The 21,805-nt window shown below is 43.5% G+C and overlaps 1 protein-coding gene across 1 annotated transcript in view; it reads right to left on the bottom strand.

Moving 5' to 3' along the window:
* LOC139232507 (probable voltage-dependent N-type calcium channel subunit alpha-1B) overlaps positions 1 to 13,676 on the bottom strand; it is a 958,198-nt gene extending 944,522 nt beyond the window's left edge. The window contains exon 1 of the mRNA XM_070862825.1: positions 13,593 to 13,676. Coding sequence (XP_070718926.1) covers positions 13,593 to 13,636 — 44 coding nt within the window. The 5' untranslated portion in view covers positions 13,637 to 13,676. The remainder of the gene's footprint in view (positions 1 to 13,592) is intronic.
* Between the last annotated feature and the right edge of the window lie 8,129 nt (positions 13,677 to 21,805).

Genomic DNA, 21,805 nt, shown 5'->3' with positions numbered 1-21,805 from the left:
AAAGAGATGGCCTTATCTGCGATTGATTGGTAGGAATAGCGAGGCCACGAGAGATGACAAGGTCAAGGGGGTGGCCGTGAATATGGGTTGGGGAGTTCACATGGAGGGAGAGATTAAGGGAGGATAGGAGGGTAGTGAACGCAGAGGAGAGCATGATGAATCGAGATGGATGTTGAAATCACTAAGGATGAGAAGTCACTCGTTGCAGAGGCTGATGGATAACATAAGAATTAGGAGCAGGAGTAGGCCATTCAGCCCCTCACGCTTTCTCCACCATTCAATGAGATCATGGCTGCTCTTCTACCTCAACTCCACTTTCCTGCACTGTCCCCATATCTAGCGATCTTTGTCTTGATTTACTCAAAGACTAAGCCACCACAACAGTCTGGGATAGAGAATTCCAGATTCACCACCCTCTGAGTGACGAAGTTTCCCCTCATCTCAGTCCTAAATGGCCGACCCTTTATTCTGAAACTGTGACCCCTGGTTCTGGACTCCCCAGCCAGAGGAAACATCCTCCCTGCATCTACCCTGTCAAGCCCTGTAAGAATTTTGTAGGTTTCAATGAGATCACTTCTCATTCTTCTAAACTCGAGAGAATATAGGCCTAGTCTCCTCAATTGCTCCTCATAGGACAATCCCCCCCATTCCAGGAATCAGTCATGTGATCTTTCGTTGCACTCCCTCTATGGCAAGTATATAGGAGACCAAATCTGTACACAGTACTCCAGGTGTGGTCTCACCAGGGCCCTATATAATTGCAGTAAGCTGTCTTTACTCTGTAATCTCTTTCAGCCTCGCAATCCCATGAGGTATCTGCGCTCCTCAAATTCTGCCCTCTTGAGCATCCCTGATTATAACTGCTCAACCATTGGTGGCCGTGCCTTCAGCTGCCTGGGCCCTAAGCTCCAGAATTCCCTTCCTATATCTCTCCACCTCTCTAACTCTATTTCCTTCTTTAAGACGCTCCTTAAAACCTACCTCTTTGACCAAGCTTTCGATCATCTGCCGTAATTTCTTCTTACGTGGCTCGGTGTTACATTTATTTGTTTTGTCTTAAAACACTGCTGTGAGGCGCCTTGGGACATTTTACTACGTTAAAGGTGCTATATAAATAAAAGTTGTTATTGTTGTTGATATACTCAAATCTTCATGCAATAAAGGCCATCAGACCATTTGCTTTCTGTACCTTGATGTTAACACAGTAATTCGTGTGCAAGGACACCCAGGTCCCTCTGAACACCAACATTTCCCAATCTCTCACCATTTAAAAAATATTCTGCTTTTCTATTTTTCCAACCAAAGTGGATAACTTCACATTTCTCCACATTATATTCTATTTGCCATGATCTTGCCCATTCACTTAGTCTGTCTATATCCCCTTGAAGCCTTTTTGCATCCTCCTCACAACTTACATTTCCACCTAGCTTTGTATCATCAGCAAACTTGGATATATTAGATTTGGTCCCCTCATCTAAATCATTGATATAGATTGTAAATAGCTGGGGCCCAAGCACCGATCCTTGCGGCACCCCACTAGTTACAGCCTGCCAACCCGAAAATGTATTCATACTCTCTGTTAACCAATCCTCAAGCTAGTATATTGCCCCCAATCCCATGAGCCCCAATTTTGTTTAATAACTTCTTGTGTGGAACCTAATCGAATGTCTTCTGAAAATCCAAATACACCACATCCACTGGTTCCCTTTTATTTATTCTACCAGTTACAACCTCAAAAAATTCTAACAGATTTATCAAACATGATTTCCCTTTCTTAAATCCATGTTGACTCTGCCCAATCCTATTATTATTTTCTAAGTTCCCTGTATCCTTAATAATAGATTTTAGCATTTTCCCTACAACTGAAGTCAGGCTAACTGGTCTGTAGTTCCCCTTTTTCTCTCTCCTTCCTTTCTTAAATAATGGGGTTCCATTAACTATCTTCCAATCTGCAGGAACCTTTCTAGAATCTATGAAATTTTGGAAGATGACAACCAATGCATCCACTATCTCTATAGCCACCTCTTTCAAAACCCGAGGATGTAGGCCATAAGGTCAGGGGATTTATCGGCTTTAAGTCCCATTAATTTCTCTAGTACTATTTTTATACTAATACTAATTTCTTTCAGTTCCTCATTCTCGCTAGACCATTGGTTCCCCACTATTTCCGGGAGGTTTTTTGTGTCTTCTTCCATGAAGACAGACACAAAGTACTTGTTTAATTTCCCTGCCATTTCCTTATTTCCCCATTATAATTTTTCCTCTCTCAGCCTGTAAGGGACCCATATTTACTTTCGCTAATATTTACCTTTTTACATACCTATATCCCGTGACAAATAAAAAAAAGACCTTCAAACCATGATCACGTACTAATTATTACCATGGTGATTCCATACTCAAGTTCCATTCCAAGACTTGAGCATAAAAGCTAGACTGACACTTGTGTGCAGTACTGAGGGAGTGCTGCATTGTCAGAGGTGCAGTCTTTCAGATGAGTTATTAAATTGTATTCTTATCTGCCTGTTCAAATGGATATTAAATATCCCATTATACTTTTTCCAGTGATGAGCAGGGAGTTCTCTTGGCCAACAATTATCCCTCAATCAACACCACCAAAAACAGATTAACTGGACATTTATCATTTGTGGGATCTTGCTATGCACAATTTGGCTGTTACAGTTGCGTACATAAGTGACGACACTTAATTGTCAGAGATGCACTTTGGGACATCCTCAGGACATGAAAAGTGCTATATAATTTCTCTCTCTCTTTCTCCAGTGCAACTCATGTGCTTTCAAGTCTCCAAACAATGGACTGAATGCATAAAACCCTTGGATTGTTTCCTGTCTTAACAGTTAATTTGTGGAACGTTTCCTGTACAGCATTTGGTCATAGATTGGTTTCCAAGAAATTTCGAATCAACTGCTGATTCAATGCTCTGCAATTTATTAATTACAAGAATGTATTTATAAATCCATCAGGTTCATTATAAACACATTGAGCCTTTGGCAGCAAAATTTTTTCACGTGTGTCTGATGCCACTGGTCTCTCACATAAAAAAAACTTTTGTCCTGCAGAATCTTACTCTAACAGTGCCAATTTCAGCATGAAACTTAGAAATATTTCAATTCCACTGAACTGCGTTCTTCTGCAATCTAATCTAAATACAGGTATTAACAGTTGCTTAAAGCACTGCACAATACAATGTTTCATATTTGTATATTGTTTTGCAAGTCATTCATTAATAATTGCCAAACACTGTTTCAAGTTGAGGCCCTTTAACTGGGCGGATCAAAACATGACATCACAAGGCAAGCCTCATCTTCATACAGCGCATCACAGTGAGATCAGACATCACAATAGAGTTGGAAACTGGATAAATTCGAGGCAAGAGGCTGCATACCTAGTTTAAGTGAAGGAAAAGGAGCTGCACTGACTGACATGTTGGCTGATTTATCTAGGAGTGAATGTTATCAGGTAGACGATTTGAACAGGTTAACTTTCGGAAGGGAACTCAAACAATGAAACCTAACAGATTAGACAGAAACAAAAGCAAAATACTGCGGATGCTGCAAATCAAATAAAAACATAAAATGCTGGAAGAAAGAGTTAACATTTCAAGTCACTGACCTTTCGGCAGATAGGTCAAGACAGAAGGTTGTGGACATTGAAAGGTTTGTCTCTACATGGTTATCTTGTATCATATTTTGTGATAGTCATAATGAGCAACATGAACAGTTTAACAGACCCAGTAATATTGATGCGCAGTCGGGTGGAATAATTGAATTTGATGTCATTAGATCATTTGTTGCTCCTAGGTGCTCTGAGGTCTGAAGCCTTGTCATGGAAAAACTGGTGAACAGATCCAAAAATAATTTAAAAGGCTAATGGAATGTTAAACTTCATCTCAATAAGGTTGGAACAGAAGTGGGTGGAAGTTACGCTATAGTTGCATAAAGCTCTAGCAATACCACATCTTAGAGTACTGTGCTCAGTTCTAGGCACCACACCTCAAAGGCTTCATTGGTCTTGGCAGTGGTACAGCACAGACTCACCAGAATGACACCAGAGCTTAATGGGTTAAATTATGAGGACAGGTTGCATGATGTAGGCCTGTATTGCCTCGAATATAGAAGATGAAGTGGTAATCTAATTGAGGATTCAGATTTTTCAAGAATGATAGCGTAGACTGAGAGAAACTACTTCTCTGGTGGGGAGTCCAGAACAAGGTGGTATAACCTTAAAATTAGAGCTAGGGCTTTCAGGGGTGAGGTCAGTAAGCACTTCCTCATACAAACGGTAATGGAAATTTGGAACTCTCGCCTCCAAAAAGCTGTTGAGGCTCGGTCAATTGAAAACTTCAAAAATGAGAATGATAGATTTGTTAGGCAAGGGTATTAAGGGAAATGGAGCCTAGGCGGGTAAATAGAACTAACATACAGATCAGCCATGGTCTAACTAAATGGCGGAACAGGCTTGAGAGGCTAAATGGCGTACTCCTGTTCCTATGTTTATTATAGGATATGGATCAAAGGTGCGGATCAGCCATCATCTAATTGAATGGCTGAACAGGGTCGAGGGGTTGAATGGCCTTCTGTTGCTGTAAATGTATGCAACTACTTAATATCATTAGTAGAAGGCAAACAATTCCATTATTTGCCCATCACCAATGCATCCTGTTCTCTGGGTCGTAAACATGTGGAAATCTGTTATTGCATTCTAGCGCCATTGCAACGCTATAACCAAAATGAAGGCCAAGTGTTGGCAAACACTTCCATTAACTTGAGGGTGGATGGGTTAAACCATGACATCACAGAGGAAGCCTCACCCTCACAATGAGCATCACCAGTAAGATCAAACATTACAATTGGTTTGTAAACTGGGTAAACTTGAGGCAAGAGGTTGGACAACCAGTTCAAGTGAAGGAAATTGAGCTGTACTGACTGAATAACTGGCTGATCTATCTCGACGGGAGTGTGATCAGTAGAAGAACTGAACAAGGTTTACTTTGTGATGGGAGCACAAACATTGAAAAAGTCATCAACCAGCAGATTAGATGGAAGGTTGCAGACATTGGAAGGTTTATCACAACATGTTTATCTTGTATCAGTATTTGTGAAAGACGTAACGTGCAATATGAACAGACCAAGAAATAATAATGCACAGTAGGGTGGAATAGTTGAATTTGTTGTCACTAGTAGATCTTCCATGGCATTACTCCTAGGTAGTCTTGAGCCTGGAGCCTGGTTACTGCTGGTTATTTAACCCCACTCTCAGGTCCCTTCCTATTGTCTCACTGACTAGCTGTTGCCAGTCCTAGAGTTTGGTGCTCACTCCCACTTCTGTAAATGTGTACAACTGCTCATCATTGGTAGATCTCCCATGGAATTGCTCGGGATAGTCTGGGGGTGGGCAATAGTTACTAATGCTTATTGGGCTCCAAACAGACATTTGTCCCCTGCTACCTGCACGTACATAATTGAACTTAACGGAACTGGTTCATTTACTTTAGCTTGGGAAATGACTTGTTGAAAAGCCTTGGCTCCAACAACAGAAAGTCCAGCAGGAATTGAATTCAGCTCTAAGGGCCCCACTAGCTCCCTCACCTCACTGGCACCAACACAGCATCAGTCAGTCCCGATCAATCGTATCCGTCATCACTGATGATCTGAAGAACCCAGCTCTACAGCACTCCAACCTCCAGAAACACAAATCACTGTTTCAGAAGGATATTGGAATCATCCACCACCAAGAGAAGGGGGCAAGGAAAAAGCAAATGATCCCATCACTGCCCATCGCCTGAACACACTGTTCTCTGGGTCATAACCACATGGAAATCACACATTGTATTCCAGCTCATCAAGTCATTGTAACCTAAATGAAACCCAAGGGTTTGTCAAATACTGTTTCATCAAGATGAGGCCCCTTTTACTGCATCAGTCAAGCCATGAAATCACAGGGCAAGTCTTACCCTCGGAAGATCTCAATACTCAAAGTGCAGATGTGCTTTGTGTAACCTAAATATATTATTCATCATTTGCCCTCAGTGGTCCTACCAATACAGCAACTTGCATTTATATAGCAGCTTTAACTTAGTAAAATGTTCCAAGGCACTACACAGGAGCATTTTCAAACAAATACTTGATACTGACCCATTTAAGGAGATAATGTCCCAGATCTTCCTGGTAAAATAATGGCGAGGCTAAATGGCACTCACCGTTATTTATGCGCAACTGATACAGCAACTTCAGGTGAGGGGCAGATGCATGGTTAAACTCAAAAATCCAAAAGTTGCTGTCCAGATGCGCCATTCAACTGTTACCTTCATGAAAATGGAATCTCACTGTCTAATGCACCATTGACATGCGTTGAATGGGGCATGACATTGCTGTATTTGCGCAATAGATACGAACTAAACTCACAGAAAGTTAAGTCTAGTCCACTCCAGTCTAAGTAACTTTTAATGAAGTGACAATTTAATTACTGCCAGTCAACATATCTAGCATTGAAAATTAACTATTAAAGTGTGCAGTCTCATTCCTTCAGGTTTGAATTGTTGTTGGAAGTTTCAAAAATGTTTCACTTTTCCTTTCTGTCTCTTAATCCAATCTTTCTCTCCCTCTCTTTATTTCTCTTTTTGTATCTGATTTGACATTGAATTCACTCACTCAGTCCTCGCAATCCTTCAATGTCATTGGTTAAGGAAATACGCAGTTGCTTGTCCTATTCACTCAGTTCCCAGATGCCCGGTTTCCCTCGCGATGTTGTCAGCTCACACTTTCAGCAACTTGCCATGAAAAAACTGTAAAAGCCTAATCATGCAAGCATAACTAACAACAGATGCCATTTGATGCCCTGCCACAGCCAAATCTGGCCCAAATGTTAGTGCATGAAACAATCCATCTTCTAATGCTTGTACAGTATTTGCTGCCTGTTTGCAGTGAATCTGAATCAATCCCATTACGAGTCATTAAAACGAGCAGTCTCTGCAATTTCCCACAAGTGATGGATGACAGCCTCAAGTGGCGACGTCTGATTGAATCTCAAAAGCCGTGTGAAGGGAGAATTTCTCGCTAAAAAAACATTCTATTTCTCAGATTTTCCTGTACCAAGTAAAAACTTCACTTCCCCTTTTTCAACTTTTCAAAATTATTCACTTCTTTTCTTTCAAGAAATATTCCCGAGCTGATCAGTTGCTTTTCATGGCTTGACATTTCCGTGGCCCCACGAGCTCAGCAGGAACTATCATATTCCATTGTGTATCTCATCCGTATGCATCCACACAAACTTAATTATATTCTCTGTTATATATTTAGAGACCTTTCGTTTTTGAAAGAGGGTTGATCAATACAGATTTAGCTCGTAGGCTGGTCCAAGTATACACTACTATGTGGGCAAAAGTGTTCGACTCCCCAAACTCGCTTGAGACTTGTTGATTGTTGTATTTATGTCTTCTAGTTCTTCTCTCACAGTCCAAGATTAATAATCTACTTACATCTACATTATAGATGTAGTCCTTACTACTAGTAGGATCAAGGGGTATGGCAAGAAAGCAGGAATGGGGTACTGAAGTTGCATGTTCAGCCATGAACTCATTGAATGGCGGTGCAGGCTCGAAGGGCCGAATTGCCTATTTTCTATGTTTCTATGTTTCTATATTTCTGCTTCTCAGCATTTTAAAACCTGGATCATGACCCACCACCTCTACCCCCACCCCCAAACAAGCTTTCATTCCCCCAGTTAAAGCAAATGTTATTCTTTAGCTGATGCAAAGCCCTGTCTTCAGGATGCCACCTATATTTAATACACATCACAATTGCACATTGCAATGAATAAATAAACGTTATGAAGCCAGATCTCCAGTCAGTACAGACTGTAAGCAGATGAACCCAGCAGGATTAACCTAAAATCAAACTCTAAACAAGAACAGCCCTGCCTTAAAAAAGTAAAGATCGAGTTTAATTAGGATGGTTACCTATCCAGATACAACCATAGAATGGTTTCAGGTTATCACAGAGCATAATATCAAGTGATTAGTTGTAAAAGTGATGAAAATATCCCATCTGCAGCCATATTACAGTTGAACGTGCAGAAGAATGGGCAATAAATGCGGCCTTGCCAGCATTGGCCACATCCCGAGCTCACTTCTTTTTAAACTCAATAATTCTACTACAGGACAGGATTCCAACAATTTTTATATCAACACAAAAACTGGACAGAGCAGCTGCAAAAGATTCCCGCATTTGAGCTCATTAATAGTTCACTAAATAATTAATTTGGAGTGTGAGTATCAGGAGAGTTTGAACACGGTAATTTAACTGCAATCTAACTAGGGCTTATGCTTGTTCTGTACACAATCTGTCAAAGTACAGGATTTCCTGCTTTGCATTCAGTTCCATTAGTCTTGCTTTCTGAAACTCCCTGCCAACACCTCTTCACCTGTCCATCACTGAACTCATCTATTCAGCTTAGCTTCCCGCTCCATTTCCTAATTTCTCTCACTTCCATTATCCATGCTCGGTTTCATTTCCAAGTCTTGTCTGAAGCAACTCGGGCGGTTTTCTATCTTAAAAGGAATTATATCAATTATTTATTTGTTACCGCAAACATGGGGTGCAATTTTATTTTTGCCCAAGTGTTAAATATGTCACTTGCATTTGCAATCCAGAGCCATTTTTGGAGCGTACATTTATTTGTTCCACAGATTAGGTCCTTGAAGTTCTGCACAATCAGAAGTACAGAGATAATGTACCACTTATTCTTTTGAAAAACTGCATTTGCCACTTGGAACCAGTAACGCATAGGCTGTGGAAACGATAGAAAATGAGGTGTCTTTCTTGCTAGCACACTATACCCAATATTCACCGCAATTTCCAGCCCCAAGCTCACAACTGAAGGGAACACAGATTCACTTGAAGAATGAAAGTGCCCAGCCCTCTACTGTCTTTCTATTCCACAGGGACCACACAATTCTTGTTTCCAACAAATTCTCTGACCTATCCTCCCTCAGCCCTTGCTAGAAGTGAAATCATCCCAGAGTACTGAACTTGTGTCTGCAATTATTAGGTCACTTATAATGCACCTTGCACTCTGCATTGTGTTATGATCCAGGAAAGTGTGTAAATTGAAATTAAAATAATTTAAAACTAAAAATATGTCGTTGACAGTCTACACTTTCACAGCAGTCGATTGATGCTTCAAAGAATGCTGTCAATGTAAATGAAAAGTTAGCAATGGGTTTGTGTCCAGATATGATTAATTCTCCACATCTATTTAAGTGTGTGACAATTTTTAAAAACAGTTTTCTCACCAACCCAATTGTTTGGGTGTAGTATGCACTCCATATAAAAACACTCGTCAAATCACAAGTGTATTTTGTACTTTTGTTCTACAGCAACCCCTAATCCTGCTGAACTGCTGGAAAATATTAAATTGCAACGCAATTACTGAAGAATGACTAAGTGTAATGGATCATAATCAAGGTACACTTATTTTAATTTTCTACTGAGATGGCTGAAAAGAACTTCACAGAAATTAAACAAAAGATAACGCAAAACTAAAGTCTACAGTAAAAATGCAATTGCCAAAAGGTTTGTTCAAAATATTAAATATCCCGAGAAAAGCTCCACTGTGATTTCTCATATTAATTAAAACTATATCAGAGTCATGTCAACGAGAGATAATGGGGGATTTATTCTCTATGTTCACTCATGTTGGAGAAAATATCGCCATGAGCATAAAGCAGAAACACTGGCTATGTACTCACAATGGTTTTTTTTGTTGCTAACATTGGCAAGTGGGAGAAAGCAACACCCCAAATTCCTAAGCAAACTCACATGTCCTCATAATTACCCCATGGGATTACAATATTCCTTTAAGAGTTCTCATTCAAATAATAAACCCATGAAAGAAGCTGTCAAATTCTGATAGTGTAGAATGTCAGACTGCTGCCATCACCGTTCTACATTCAGATTCTGTCATCTAAAAATGGAGCAAATCGCCCCACCGCCCCTGAAAATAAAGAAACATAATAAAAAGTTTACCATGTTGAATTGAAAATGTTTTTTTTAAACATCAAAAATGACAGCAAATTCCAAAATACCTTCAGCATTTAATCCCAACAACTTGCATTTATATAGTACCTTTAATTTAGTAAACTGATCCAAGGTGCTTGTCACTAAACCAAAGAAGAAGACATAAGGATAAATGAGCAAACGCTTAGGTTTGAAGGAGCGTCTTAAGGTAGGAGAGAGACGTGGAGAGGCAAAGAAGGTTGGTAAGTTTAGGGCTTAGACAGCTGAGGGACCGGCCACCAATGGGGCTAAGAAAGTCGGAGATGCGAAAGAGACTAGAGTTAGATTGGTGACTATAGTTTCACATTCATTTTTGTTTCACTTTTGCAAACACTCGTGCCATAAACTAGATTTTCCAACTAAACTGTCCACCATCACTAAACTGTGCAAACTGTGGTTCCTCCTCAAAGAGATTTATTAATATAATGTAGAGCCAATTGAACTATGAAACACTAAAAATAAAAAGACTTGGATTTATATAGCTACATTTATATATCATCATCATCATCATAGGCAGTCCCTCGGAATCGAGGAAGACTTGCTTCCACTCCTGAAGTGAGTTCTTTGGTGGCTGAATAGTCCAATACGAGAGCCACAGACTCTGTCACAGGTGGGACAGATAATTGTTGAGGGAAGGGGGAGGTGGGACTGGTTTGTCGCATGCTCTTTCCGCTGCCTGTGCTTGATTTCTGCATGCTCTCGGCGTTGAGACTCGAGGTGCTCAGCGCCCTCTCGGATGCTCTTCCTCCACTTACAGCTGTCTTTGGCCAGGGACTCCCAGGTGTCAGTGGGGATGTTGCACTTTATCAGGGAGGCTTTGAGGGTGTCTTTGTAGCGTTTCCGCTGCCCACCTTTGGCTCGTTTGCCGTGAAGGAGCTCCAAGTAGAGCACTTGCTTTGGGAGTCTCGTGTCCGGCATACGAACTATGTGGCCTGCCCAGCAGAGTTGATCGAGTGTGGTCAGTGCTTCAATGCTGGGCATGTTAGCCTGAGTGAGGACGCTAATGTTGGTGCGCCTGTCCTCCCAGGAGATTTGTAGGATCTTGCGGAGACATCGTTGGTGCTATTTCTCCAGTAACTTGAGGATTTATATATAACGATTTATATAACTGCATAAACAGTGCAGAGAGAGACACCATGTGGGTGTTGGTGGGACAACACATTTCAAGAACTCATGGACCTGACCAAATACAATATACTAATAGCTTTGCCACTTATCTATCACAATCAGGTCTGCGTATTTAAATGATGTATCGTATCTCAAAACTTGGATGGATCTTTGGTCACAACATGTCTCTTTCAACCCAAGGTGAACATAATATTTATATTGGGTACAGGAACACACGAGCTGGCCAAAAGAAACATTTAAGGCTCTTAACACAAACTGCTGTCAAATCCAAGGTCCTGAGGTATCTTTCATTCAAGTCAGGCCAGAACCATTTCATAAATAAAATATAGTCCATTGTTCCAACTTTAATCAGTACAATAGCCTCTTAATGCTTTTAGACTTCTCCAAGTCTTAAATTTGATTAATGTCACAAGCTCTTAATTTCCTATTTCTCAAATTGTACCCAAAACCTTACAGCAATCTACAATCCATTAAATGTAACCTTTTATGAAGAGTTAGGCATGTGCAATAAAAATGTCCATGCACGTGAAGTGAATGGGGGGCAGTGTCTGGAGTAAACACTCGGTCCATGGGAAAGGGTAATAGCAGGCTACCTGTGTACAGATATGATTGGGATTTTTTATTCATTCATGGGATTATTTTATTGCCCATCACTAACTGCCCTTGAGAAGGTGGTGGTGAGCCGTCTTCTTGAACCGCTGAGGCGAAGGTACTCCCACACAGTGCTGTTGGGGAGCAGTTCTAAGATTTTGACCCAGCGACGATGAAGGAACGTGTGTGACTTGGAGCTGGTGGTGTTCTCATGCGTCTGTTGCCCTTGTCTTTCTAGGTGGTGGAGGTCACGGGCTTGGGAGGGTAGCATGGTGATTATGGTACTGAACTAGCAACCTAGATGTTGCGAGTTCTAAATTCCCACTATGGAATGGGGGGAGCTGATTTTAATAAGTCTGTAATCTGTGGGATGGAAAAAATTAAGAAAAACTGCTGGACTTTTGTACAAATCCGACTGCATCGCTCGTTTGTAAAGAAACTTGAATAGGTACGAAACGTGGCCTTGCCAGCATCACCCATGTCCATCGGCAAGAGGAGGAGACACTGCAACCTGGCAGTTCCTGACATCAAGAAAGGGACCAGATTAAATGGTCATGTATCTGATTTGGTGTTCCTGGGACCGGCCGACACAAACTGCCTGCCATGTTTACTGACCAAACAATGGTAGCTACACTTCAGAAGTAATTCATTGGCCTGCTTTATAAAAGAAAAGATCAAGTTTAATTAGGATGGTAACCTGTCCAGGTATAACCATAGAATGGTGTCAGGTTATCACAGAGCATAATATCAAGCGATTAGTTGTACAAATGATGAAAGTATCCCATTTGCAGCCGTATTGCTGTTGAACGTGCAGAAGAATGGGCAATAAATGCGGCCTTGCCAGCATTGGCCATATCCCGAGCTCACTTCTTTTTAAACTCAGTAATTCTACTACAGGACAGGATTCCAACAATTTTTATATCAACACAGAGCAGCTGCAAAAGATTCCCGCATTTGAGCTCATTAATAGTTACCCAAATAATTAATTTGGAGTGCGAGAGTTTGAACACGGTAATGTAACTGCAGCCTAACCAGGGCTTATGCTAAGTGTATGAGCCTTGTTCTGTACATTATCTGTCAAGGTACAGTATTTCCTGCCTTGCATTCAGTTCCATTACTCCTACTTTCTAAAACTCCCTGCGAACACCTCTTCACCTGTCCACCTTAGCTGAGCTTCCCACTCCATTTCCTAATCTCTCTCACTTCCATTTTCTATGCTCGGTTTCATTTCCAATGCTGAGGACAAGAAAGGCGCTATATAGATGCAAGTTCTTTCTTTCATGGAATTGCACATGTTGACAAGAGTGCACCTGGAGGAAACCTGGTGGTTTTTGATTGCTTCTTTGGATCTTTCCCTCATATTGCTGTTATGCTTGAAGTACACTGTTCTTTCCATACATTCTTCCCCCTCCTTGCAACGGCATCTCCTATTCCAGTTCAGTTTTTCCCAAAACCTCAAAACTGTGCAACTTCCATCAGTAATCCTTGCACTCCACAATTAACAGGTGATAAAATGCAAGCGTGATGCCGCCCAAGTACTGCATTAAGGGCACTGACCCTTCACCTGCGTTTCTTCATTACGTTTTAAAGAGTTATCATTTAAAGCTCCCTAAAACACACAATAAACAAGAATCCACAGTAATCAGAATTATATTTCAGCCCTTGCATTTGGGCAGTAAAGCGCATCTTTGATTATTTGTTTCAACCCAAGTTACTGGTAAAACCGACCAACTGGGAAAAAATATTAGATTCTGGTTATCAGATTCATTGACATAACTTAATAGTTGCTTTCAAGCTTACCCCAATCTTGGATTCTTCTGCTTGGGCCTGTGGTGTTTGTACATTTTACTTTGTGGAGACTGAGGAAATTTCTTGTGCTGGACGAAGGATTGTTGGCAACGGCTTAGGGGTAGGTTATGTGTTCTGATTGTGCTGTTGTTCCGAGGGGCCTGATCAAAATCTTGGAGCTCTTGACTGGCTGGTTCATAGCATCTTGTGTTGTAATCATCTTCTGAGCTAAATGATGTATTTGGGTTTATATTCTCTTCCATCTCCTGTAGCTCATAAATGGCATGATAGTAAGTTGTGGGCTCAGGAGGGGCACACACTTCTGGTTCATCCAGAGTAGCAGTCATTTCTAGATCACCCTTCAGCCTTTCCGTTTGATTGGATGCTGTACGAGACCAGGCTCCACCAAGTGGAGTCCCCCTTCTCCAGGTATTCAAACCAAAGTGCCGCACAGCTGAACAACAAGAGCAGAGGCATTTGTTAAAATATGTCATTTTACAGTTTATCAATACAAAGCAAATTCTCTACAAATACAACTCCAATTTGTGTCCATAGTGCTCACACATAAGTTTCCATTAATTAGGGAGCTTTCACGGTGTTGCAAATCAAGACAGAGACACCGAGAGTGTCATGTATGTAACTACAATGTAACACCACTGTATTACTGTATACACTCAACCTAGATGCACACCTTGACCACAAGGGGTGAACTTGTGGGAGACACTCCTTACCTGATCACACAGGTATAAAAAGGGAGGTCCCACGCAGGGTCATCATCTTTGGAGTCCTGTTAATAAAGAGTTAAGGTCACAGAGTGACCTTGTCCCCAGAATGTGCCTCGTGTGGTTTTATACTGTAGATTAAGGACTTTACATTGGCGACGAGAAACGGGAATTCACAACCCACGAGAATGGCCACCGGTAGCACAGAGGAACGGTACTGTGTCGGGGAAGACTGGGACGATTTTGTCGAGAGGCTTCAGCGAAGCTTCGTTACGAAAGAAAGGCTGGGGGATGCAGCGGCCGACAAGCGAAGGGCTCATCTTTTGACCAGCTGCCGACCATAAGCTTACGCGATCATGAAGGACATATTAGCACCCGAAAAGCCGGCAGACAAAACCTTTGAAGAACTTAGCAGATTGATCGGGGAGCACCTCAAACCGGCGAGTAGCATACATATGGCCCGACTCAGATTCTACACCCACCGACGTTGTGAACGACAGAGCATACCGGACTTTGTAGCGGTCCTCCAGCGTTTGGCCAGCCTCTGTAAGTTCACAGACGCCTGCAGGGGGGAGATGCTAAGGGACTTCTTTATCGAGGGCATCGGTCATGCGGGAATTTTCCGCAAATTAATTGAGACCAAGGATTTGATCTTGGAAGCGGCGGCGTTGATAGCTCAAACTTTCATGGCGGTGAGGAAGAGACGAAAATAATATACGTGCGCAATTCTGCCTCTAACGCGGCGATGGATCAGGGAGTCAACATCATCAATGCGACTCAGAGCCCCGCAGGCAGGCAGGGGCAGTCCAACACTCCCCAGGCAGCAATAGACCGCAGAGTAGGACTTCAGCAGAGACAATGGCAGGCTGAACGGACATTCACGCCATCACAGTGGACAATGCGGCCCGGAATGGGGCCACTGACACCCACTAATAGGGTACTTAAGAGCAGTCAAAGGGACAGTCAGCACGGAATGTCTGGCTATAGTCCCTTTGTTCCCAACAATGTAAACTTTAACTCATGCTGGAGGTGTTGGGGAAAACACTCAGCTACATCTGGCAGATTTCAACTGGAAATGGGGGGATGTTCACGCAATGTCATCTGTGGAGCAAAGTTTGTGCTCACAAGTCCTACAACAATTCGATTCACTATTCGAACCTGGTGTCGGGACTTTCAAAGGCACTAAAGTAAGGATACACATCACCCCGGACGCCAGGCCAGTGCACCACAAAGCCAGTGCGGTGCCGTATGTGACGCAGGAAAAGATCGAGAGCGAATTGGACCGGCTGTTGAGAGAGGGCATCATCTCGCCTGTTGAATTCAGTGACTGGGCGAGCCCCATCGTTCCCGTCCTAAAAGCGGATCGCTCTGTCAGGATCTGTGGCGACGACAAGGCCACCATCAATCGGGTGTCCCTACAAGATCAATACGCGCTCCCGAGAGCGGAGGACCTCTTCACCACGCTGGCAGGTGGCAAGCTGTTCACCAAGTTGGACCTCACTTCAGCTTATATGACCCTGGAACTGGCCGACGAATCTAAACTACTGACCACCATCACTACGCACAAGGGCCTGTTCGTTTATAACAGGTGCCCGTTTGGCATTCGATCAGCGGCCGCGATTTTTCAACAAAACATGGAAAGCCTGCTTAAATCCATTCCTGGAACGATCGTATTCCAGGACGACATCCTCATCATGGGTCGAGACACCGAGGAACACCTCCACAACCTGGAGGAGGTGCTACGCCAACTGGACCGGGTAGGCCTGCGACTCAAGAAGTCTAAATGTGTGTTCTTAGCTCCTGAGGTTGAGTTTCTGGGCAGGAAAGTTGCTGCAGATGGGATTCGGCCCACCGAATCCAAAACAGAGGCGATTCGACGAGCACCCAGACCCTGCAACACATCGGAGTTGCGTTCATTCCTGGGACTGTTGAACTATTTCAGGAACTTTCTGCCGAACTTGAGCATGCTGTTGGAGCCGCTACACGTGCTCCTGCATAAGGGTTGCGATTGGTTTTGGGGGAACTGTCAGGAACGGGCTTTTGATCGGGCGCGAAACCTACTTTGTTCAAACAAGTTGTTGGCCCTGTACGACCCCTGTACAAAATTGGTTCTGACATGTGATGCATCGTCCTATGGGGTTGGGTGCCTGTTGCAACAGGGCAATGCTGAGGGTCAACTACAACCTGTGGTTTATGCCTCCAGGTCACTCTCTCAAGCAGAACTATGAATATGGGATGGTCGAGAAGGAAGCGCTTGCATGTCTCTATGGTGCAAAAAAATGCATTAGTACCTCTTTGGTAGGAAGTTTGAATTAGAGGCGGACCACAAGCCATTAACATCCCTGTTGTCAGACAGCAGGGCTATCAATGCCAACGCATCAGCTCGCATACAGCGATGGGCTCTCACGCTGGCTGCTTATGACTACTCCATCCGGCACCGGCCCGGCACTGAAAATTGCGCTGATGTGCTCAGCAGGCTTCCACTGGCCACCACTGAGGGGGCAGCGGAGCAAAGCGCTGAGATGGTCATGGCTGTTGATGCCTTTGACAGTGCAGGCTCCCCCATCACAGCCCGCCAGATCAAAATCTGGACAAACAGAGATCCCCTCTATCCCTGATTAAGAAATGTGTCCTGACTGGGGATTGAGCGCCCGCACAAGCAGCATGCCCTGAGGAGGTCAGACCGTTCCACAGATGGATGGATGAGCTCTCCATCCAAGCCGACTGCCTACTATGGGGCAGCCGGGTAGTTATGTCCCAGAAGGGCAGGGAGACCTTCATCAGGGAACTCCACAGCGAGCACCCAGGCATTGTGCTGATGAAGGCCATTGTCCGGCCACACGTTTGGTGGCCTGGAATTGATTCAGACCTGGAACACTGTGTTCGCAGATGCACGACGTGTGGCCATCTGGGTAATGCCCCCAGGGAGGCCCCGCTCAGCCCGTGGCCCTGGCCCACAAAGCCATGGTCATACATTCATGTTGACTAGACTTGCCCGTTCATGGGTAAGATGTTCCTTATCGTGGTAGATGCGTACTCGAAATGGATCGAGTGCATCATTCTGAATTCATGCACGTCATCCACCACCGTGGAAAGCCTACGTGCGATCTTTGCAACCCATGGCTTGCTGGACATCCTGGTTAGTGATAATGGCCCATGTTTCACAAGCTACGAATTCCGAGAGTTTATGTTGGGCAATGGCATCAACCACGTCAGGACTGCGCCGTTCAAGTCGGCCTCTAATGGCCAGGCGGAACGTGCGGTCCAAATCATTAAGCAAGGTATGCTCAGGATTCAAGGATCTTCTCTACAATGCCGCCTATCGTATCTCCTGCTGGCTTATAGATCCCGACCGCACTCGCTCAGGGGAGTCCCGCCCGCAGAGCTACGAATGAAATGGACACTCAAAACTCGGTTGTCCCTCATTCACCCAGTCCTGACCGACATAGTTGAGGGCAAGCGCAAGTCACAAAATGAATACCATGACCGTAATTCGAGGGGGAGATGTATAGAAATAAATGATCTTGTATTTGTCCTCAATCACGCCATGGGGCCCAAATGGCTTGAGGGCACCGTAATTGAAAAGAGGGGAATAGGGTCATCGTGGTAAAACTCAACAATGGTCAGATATGCCGTAAGCGTCTGGACCAAGTAAAAAAAAGGTTCAGCATTGACACGGAGGAACCTGAAGAAGACCATGAGATGGAGCTCACAACACCATCAGTGTACGAGCAACAAGAGCAATCAGAAGAATGCACAGTCCCTGCGGTCAGCCTGGACAGGCCGGAATCACCACAGGTGACAGACACTCACGTCAGTGTCCAACAACCAGAGCCCCAACTGCGGCGCTCCACGAGGGAGCGTAGACCACCTGAAAGACTAAACCTATGATCCGAATAAGACTTTGTGGGGGGCGGGGGGAGGTGATGTCATGTATGTAGCCACAATGTAATACCACTGTATTACTGTATACACTCAACCTAGATGCACACCTTGACCACAAGGGGTGAACTTGTGGGAGTCACTCCTTACCTGATCACACAGGTATAAAAAGGGAGGTCCCACGCAGGGTCATCATCTTTGGAGTCCTGTGAATAAAGAGTTAAGGTCATAGAGTGACCTTGTCCCTAGAATGTGCCTCATGTGGTTTCATACTGTAGAGTAAGGACTTTACAGAGAGAAAGACAGCGACAGAGGCCAACTGAGGCCGAGGCCACCAGACGAATGAACGCTGAGCTGGTCCTGCAGGAAGGGGAACCAACTCCCGAGAGACTGTACCCCATCACCCCAGATGCGTGAGGAGCAATTACTGAGAAACTGATACCGGAAAATTTGAGGTAAAACAATGAGAGAATCTTGCTCAGAAGCTGAAATTGCCCCTTTTTTTAAGGACTGTTACTGCCTTTGAGTGGCAGTAATGGGGTGGTGAGGCCTATCTGCCCGGGGGTAGGCGGCAGGTGTGACCCCTCCGCAATTGCCCGCGGGCCGGGGGCGGCATAAACAGGGTTACCGCCACACCCCGTCTTTCTCACACGGTGCGCGAAGCTGCCGGTGGCTGGGCGCTGCACTCGCCCTTAAAGGGGAGGGTGTAACGCCGTGGCCGCCATTTTGTTTTAATTGTCGGCCGACTCTGGAGACAGCTCGACAGTGGCGGCCGCAGGTTCGGCCCGGCCGCCAACAGGCAGCCCGACACCCCCACTTGCGTGCCAGGCCGCTGGCCAAGCTGAACCCCACCCTGTTGGCCCAGTGGGCCTAGCAGCATCCCTCCCCTTTAAGTGAAGAGGAGGGACATTGCGACGGGTCAGTATAACGCTGCCGGACACCGCCCCGCTCCCGCCTCCAACAGCGCCCAAAACCAACGGGAGGTATTTTTTGATTAAAGAGCCCAATTTCCCGCCTCTTTCCTCCCGCCTCCCACCGGACCGTAATAATTCAAATAATTCAAAATATCCGCCCAAAATGGGGCGGAGGGCAATTTCTCTCCCCCCCCCCCCCCCCCCCCCGCCCGCCACCTTAATGTTTCTGTAAGAATGGGCTGTCTCAAAACTGATGGGGCCTTCAGTGAAAAGTTAAAATGCAGGAGTTGTAAGCTTGGTCTTAAGGGATGCAAAATGGGACTTGGCATGTTGAGACTGTTGAGAGAAGCATTTACAGCAGTTCCGAAGGGTGAACTCAGAAAAGGACTGGAATTCTTCAGTGTTCTCGTCACCCTTTACTCTATGTCGTTACACATCTCCCACACACCAGAGAAAAGTGTGAAGAATTGTGCAGGAGGCAACATGTTTGGTTGAGGACACAGAATGTGAGTTTAAGGTTTTGAATCAGTGCACAATGATATTTAATAGAAAACACCAAAAAATGAAAATTGGTTTAAGTAAAAAAACGATAAAAAATAGTTTATGATGGAACAAAGGAGAAAAGGGAAGATCTCTTTTCTTCTGTTGTAAAGAAGTTTTTTGTTTTCAGTGTGAATGTTAATGTTAACTCCTACACGGCAAGCGAGTCCCAGGTGGGCAGAGGAAACGTTTCAAGGACACCCTCAAAGCCTCCTTGATAAAGTGCAACATCCCCACTGACACCTGGGAGTCCCTGGCCCAAGACCGCCCTAAGTGGAGAAAGAACATCCGGGAATGCGCTGAACACCTCGAGTCTCGTCACCGAGAGCATGCAGAAAACAAGCACAGGCAGCGGGAGGAGCGTGCGGCAAACCAGACTCCCCACCCACCCTTTCCTTCAATGACTGTCTGTCCCACCTGCGACAGAGACTATAATTCCCATATTGGACTGTTCAGTCACCTGAGAACTCACTTTTAGAATGGAAGCAAGTCTTCCTCGATTCCAAGGGACTGCCTCTGAAGATGATGATGTTTTTTCACAAAGCATGTGTGAATGTTACTGTGGCAGTGGCTCCTACTTTTTCAAATGTTACTCTTTAGTTTAAGATGTTGGTGAATTAAATTGGAGTTATTGAGGTTAACCAACCTATTAAATTGTGAAAAACAGACTTTTATTGTAGCTATGGTGAAATTCTGGTTGGTGTAATTTATGTGAAAGCCTCTAGTTCCAGACATGAGACATTCACATCAATTAATTGGTATTTTAAAAATTCCTGATCAATTTCAAGTCTGGTACTGGAATGTGTGAACGGAGGTGGGGGGGAGTGGGGGGGGGGTGTGAAAGGAGGAATGCTGCTACTGTGTGTATGATAATGATGTCTGATGATTTTACCTACTGAACTGAATTGATCAGGATCTTTATAAGTTGTAAAGGCACAAAGACTTTGAAAAATTAATAGTCTGTTTTTGTTTATTTGGCAATTTAAAAAAAAATGTACTTGAAAGCGGCGAGAAGCTGTGGATGTCTGGGTTTGTCTCCTTTTGAAATGCAAAAAAAAGTTAACTTTTCACAAGCAGCTGTCAACTCTGTTTTAATTCACGAAGCAACAACTGTTAATGCAAACACTATGTGTGATTGTGTGTACATAATTTACGTCCTTCTAATGTTTTGATGCTACTCGTGACTTGTTACAGATATATATCTAAACACACGTTGGGATGTTGGAGCTTGCTGTTCTGATCAATCTCTTCTAATTGTGGAGTGTGGTAATTTGCAATTTTAAGTCATCGCAAACCAATGGACTTTAAGATGGCATCCTGATGATCATAATATGATAAGTATTTCATTCTCGAACTCAATGTGAAATTCCAAGTCCAAAACGAGAGTCTTAAACTTAAATAAAGCCAATTACATAGGTATAAGGGGTAAGTTGGCTACCATAGGTTGGGAAATTAAATTAAGAGATTTAATGGTAGATAAGCAGTGGCAAACATTTAAAGAAATATTACAAAATTCTCAATGAATATGTATTCCATTGAGAAATAAAAATTCCATGGGAAAGGTGATCCATCCATGGCTAACTAAAGAAGTTAAGGATAGTCTTAGATTGAAAGAAGAGGCTTATAATGTTGCGAAGAATAGTCATAAGCCTGTGGATTTGGAGAGCTTTAGAAAACAGCAAAGGATGATCAAAAAATTGATAAAGAGAGAGAAAATAGAATTAGTAAATTAGTAAGAAATATAAATATGTTAAGAGATTGTCTAAGTATGTAAAAAGGAAGAGTGTAGCAAAAGTAAGTGTTGGTCCCTTAAAGGCTGTAACAAGAGACATTATAATGGGGAATAAGAAAATGGGCAGAGACTTTAAACAAATATTTCTTCACAGTAGAAGGCACAAAAAGCATACCAAAATTAATGGGAACCAAGGAACTAATAAGAGGGAGGAACTTCAAAGTAGTTAAGATCAGTAGAGAAAAAGTACTTGAGAAACTAATGGGACTAAAAGCTGACAAATCCCCTGGACCCGATAGCCGACATCCTAGGGTTCTAAAAGAGATGGCTGCAGAGAAAGTGGATGCATTGGTTGTGATCTTCCAAAATTCCCTAGATTCTAGATCAGTCCCAGCAGATTGAAAGGTAGCAAATGTAATCCCACAATTCTAGAAA

Source organism: Pristiophorus japonicus, chromosome 20, assembly GCF_044704955.1.
Source record: "Pristiophorus japonicus isolate sPriJap1 chromosome 20, sPriJap1.hap1, whole genome shotgun sequence".
Classification (NCBI taxonomy): domain Eukaryota; kingdom Metazoa; phylum Chordata; class Chondrichthyes; family Pristiophoridae; genus Pristiophorus; species Pristiophorus japonicus.
Note: the sequence above shows the minus strand (reverse complement) of the source record. Positions and strands in the feature narration are given on the sequence as shown.